Source organism: Vicia villosa, linkage group LG5 (genome assembly GCF_029867415.1).
Source record: "Vicia villosa cultivar HV-30 ecotype Madison, WI linkage group LG5, Vvil1.0, whole genome shotgun sequence".
Classification (NCBI taxonomy): domain Eukaryota; kingdom Viridiplantae; phylum Streptophyta; class Magnoliopsida; order Fabales; family Fabaceae; genus Vicia; species Vicia villosa.
In genome coordinates, this window is record NC_081184.1 from 10553618 (window position 1) to 10558224 (window position 4607).

Sequence of the window (4607 nt, forward strand, 5' to 3'; positions counted from 1 at the left end):
TGGAAGAATAAAATTCGGTTTTAACATCAAAGAAATCGGATTTGATAAAATCTATGAATAAAGGTCATGAAATGTCAGGGAATATTATTGAAGAAGAGGATAGATCAAATGTAAAAAATGGTGCTAAATTGCTAAAAGAAATCCATTCAGAATAAAAGAAGTCAACAAATTCTGCAGCTATAGGAATTTACTATAATCATATAAACAAAAGGCAACACTTTCTCCAACATCGTCCTCGACATGTGCATCCCCAACATAAAAATTATGGAATAGGATATTTTATCACTGTGGCATATATGGACATATAAGGCCTAACTATTATAAATTATATGAATATCCTCAACCCTCTGGTAAATCAAGGCTCAAAAGGAAATAAAAAAAGGGTAAAGTCAAGAAGTTATGAAAACCATGGGAGAAATCTCAAAGCCTCATAGCTCATACATCGCTCATAGTGTCTTCTAGAGAAGACTTATCATAAAACAATAAAACCCTACATAAAGGCATATGGAAACTTATATATCCTGGTCTTCCCATTCTTGACAATGAGCTTTTGGTTAAAGGACTGGCTGTTAACCTGATTAGTATAAGCCAATTATGTGATCAAGATCTTAAAGTGAATATCAAATGTGTTGTTTCTACTCAAGGTAAATAAGTAGTTATAAAAGGATTAATGTCTAAGGATAATTGTTAATTATGGATATATCATATCAAAGGAGATTCTTCAACGTGTCTAATGACAAAGGTTTATGAGACCAAGCTTTGGCATAAAAACTTGGTCATCTCAATCTCCAAAGTTTGAGGAAGATTATTTATGAAGAAGTTGTAAAGGGATTGCCTAAGCTCAAGATAGAGAAAGAAAAATTTTGGGGAAAATTTCAAATAGGTAAGCAAACCCAGATGCCTCACAAGAAGCTCCAGCATCTTGCCACATTCAAGGTTCTTCAACTGTTATACATGGACTTGAAGGAGCCTATGCAAGTCGAAATCTTAGGAGGAAAAATACATGTTTTTGTGCATGTGGATGACTTTTTAAGGTTCACATGAATAAGATTTATTAGAGAAATATCTAACACTTTTCAAGTTTCCAATGAACTATGTCAACTACTTCAAAGAGAAAAGGAAACTAGAATAGACAAAATCAGAAGTGATCATGGCACTGAGTTTGAAAACTCAAAATTCTCCTAGTTATGTGCCTTACAAGGTATTATCCATGAGTTCTCAGTCCCAATCACTCCACAGCAAAACATGGTGGTAGAATTAAAGAGAATAACTCTACAAGAATCAACCAAATTCATGCTACATGTTAAGAAACTAACTTGTTATTTCTGGGCTGAGGCTATGAACACAACCTCCACATCCATAGTAGGGTAACTATTATATCTGGTACTAGAGAAATTATGTATGAGTTATGGAAAGGGAGAAAGTTAAATGTCAAATACTTTCATGTCTTTATAAGTAGGCGTTACATCCTTGCAGATAGGGACCAAAGAAGAAAGATGGACCCAAAGAGTGAGGAAGGAATATTTATTGGGTAATCCACAAATAGTAGAGCCTACAAAGTTTACAACAAGTACACTAAGACCATGAAGTAATCTATAACTGTTGTCATTAATGAGGCTCCTAACAATAAGGAATAAGAAGAAGATGAAGAGGTTCCTTCACAACAGACTGATGTTCTAGACGATGTTCCATGCAAGGAGACCGACATAGAGTTTGAAGTTAAAAATTCAGATAATTATCAAGAAAATAAGTGATCATCTATCAGAGTTCAGAAGGATCATCCTATTAAGAATATCATAGGAAATCTGATTGAAGGAGTAGTGACAGGTCTAGAGAAAGTATTACCAACTCACACTTCATCTCTACGGTTGAGCGTAAGATAGTTAAGGAAGCATTGACTAATGAAGTTCGGATAAATACCATGCAATAAGAACTTTGTCTATTTGAAAAAAATAAATTATGGTAACTAGTTACTAGACCTAAAGATGTTAATGTCATTGGTACCAAGTGGGTCTTCTAAAACAAATATGATGAAAGTGGTAATTTGACGAGGAACAACAAAATGTTAGTTGCTCAAGGGTACACTCAAATAGAAGGGGTGGATTTTGATAATATATATGCCCAAGTTACAAGACTTGAATCCATTAGGTTATTTCTAGGTGTCTCGTGTATGGTGAAATTTATACTAGTTCAAATGGATGTAAAAGTGGTTTTATGAATGGATACCTTGATAAAGAAGTCTATGTTGAACAACCAAAAGGGATTACTGATCTCATCTGCCCAGATCACATATATAAATTGAAGAAAGATCTATATGGCTTGTAGCAAGCTCCAAGAGGTTGGCATGAACAACTTATTAAGTTCGTGATCAACAATGGGTACAATAGAGAAGGAATTGACAAAACTTTATTTGTAAAGAATGTGGAAGAAAAGCTTATGATAATCCAAATCAATATGGATGATATAGTATTTGGTGGGATGTCAAAAAAGATGGTGAAGCATTTCATTCAACAAATGCAATCTGAGTCTTAGACTAGTCTGATAGGTGAACTTACTTGCTTTCTTGGTCTTCAAGTTAAGAGAATGAATGACAATAAATTTGTATCTCAAATCAAATATGCAAAGAACATAGTGGATAAGTTTGGGCTTGACAATGCTAGTCACAAGAGAACTTCTATTGCAACTCACTTACAGTTGTCTAAAGGTGAAAATGGAGAGGATGTAGATCAAAGTCTTTATAGAAGTATGATAGGAAATTTTTTATATCTCACAGCTAGCAGACTTGATATCACATTTGTTTTCCGAGTATGTGCTAGATTTCAAGAAAAACCCAAGGCTAGTCATCTCACCCAAGGGAAGAGATTTTCCAAGTATATTAGTGGAACTTATGATTATGGCATATTGTATTCTCATAATATAAGTATTATATTAGTAGGGTATTGTGATGTTGATTGGGATGGAAGTGTTGTAACAAAAAAAGTACTTCAGTGTGGATGTTTGTTTGTTGGCAACAATATGATCTCTTGGTTAAGTAAAAAGCAAAATTGTGTGTCTTTATCCACTACTAAAGCTGAATATATTGTTGTTCGAAGAAACTTCACTCAATTGTTATGGATGACACATATGCTAAAGCAGTATAATGTTGAACAAGATTTCATGACATTGTTCTATGACATCATGAGTGCTATAATTTTTCAAATAATGTTGTTCAACACAGTATAACTAAGAATATTGACATTTGTCATCATTTAATAAGGAATCTTGTTGAAGATAAAGTGGTGAATTTGGAGCACATAGCCACAGACAAACAATTGACTGACATATTCACTAAACCGTTGGGTGTTGTCTGCTTTGAACAATTGAGAAGTGCACTTGTAGCGTGCGTATTTCAAGTCCTATAGCAGTCAAATATATGGAAATATGCAAGGAGACCAAACCAAATTCTTCACATACTCTTTATGGTACACATTTATATAGGGTGATTCCTCATTTTACAATCCTCTGTGTTATCTTAAACACCGATAAAGGTAAGGAAAAGGTCTTCTAGCATTACTTTTTGTGTGAAAGCTTCTCTTCCATCTACCTTACAAAGTTCTTGCTGTTCATCATGAGTTAAAATAAGGAGGAAGCTAAGAAAAGCTCCACTAGGATGAAATTTTTTGCCATGCTTAGTGAGAAATATTTGGAAGACAAAGAGAAGAAGAACAAGGAAGCTAGTTCCACTTCTTATGTAGATATCAAAGAACCACATGATGGACCATTAACTGAAGCAATTGAACCTATGAAGACTTCAAATACTAGGATCAAACCTGTGAAAAGGGCCTATATGCAAGATAGTGACTTAGATACATATGAAGACTGGATCACTTGTATGAATTCAAGGGGTTGGACCGAAGACAAAATATGAAGATAACTCCCTCCCAAAAGATTATGTACAAGTGTCTTTTGTTATGTTTTTTGCTGGTTTCATCGTAATGATGTGCATCTTGTAATGTTGACTATGGTGATGTTCCTCATGAATTGGGTGTTTATGTTCTAACATACTAACCTTCTATGCATGCTAATTTATTTAACGTACCAACCCTTTTCCAAATTATGGAGAAAATGGAGATTAATGAGGAGAAGTGGTATAGCTATTATGTGCAAGTAAGCTAGGTGATTGTTTAGTACAAACTATCCAGGAAGTAATAAAAATGTCGTGCTTCATGTTGGAGCATCTGGCAGGACACTTGGCCCTTGTATCTATGCAAATAGATATAAAAGTTAGTTTACTTATGTTAGTAGACTCTACATATCCTAATCATTAACTATTAACTGTTTGTGTCGTGCATGACTAATTTTGTGAATTATTGCATACTAATAATTGTTCGTTAGTAGGATTGTATGTTACTAACTATGTGCTAACTAGGTACATGCATGAGTAAGTCTATGAATGATTGCATGTTGTATTGTCTGTTTAGTTTGGAGTAACTGAATGAATTATGTGTAAGAATATAGCCCTGATGCTACTGACTTCTATTGCTGTTGTGCTTGAAATCTGATATGTACATTAAAGAATGTTGCTACTCCTGAGTGAAAGCTCTGATGAAAACCAATGTTGCTACTGG

At 34.1% G+C, this 4607-nt stretch overlaps 1 protein-coding gene across 1 annotated transcript; it reads left to right on the forward strand.

Moving 5' to 3' along the window:
• The first annotated feature begins 2583 nt into the window (after nucleotides 1-2583).
• Nucleotides 2584-3222, forward strand: LOC131604185 (secreted RxLR effector protein 161-like). Its single transcript, XM_058876645.1, has one exon. The coding sequence runs from the start codon at nucleotides 2584-2586 to the stop codon at nucleotides 3220-3222; it is 639 nt and encodes a 212-aa protein (XP_058732628.1).
• Nucleotides 3223-4607: the final 1385 nt, after the last annotated feature.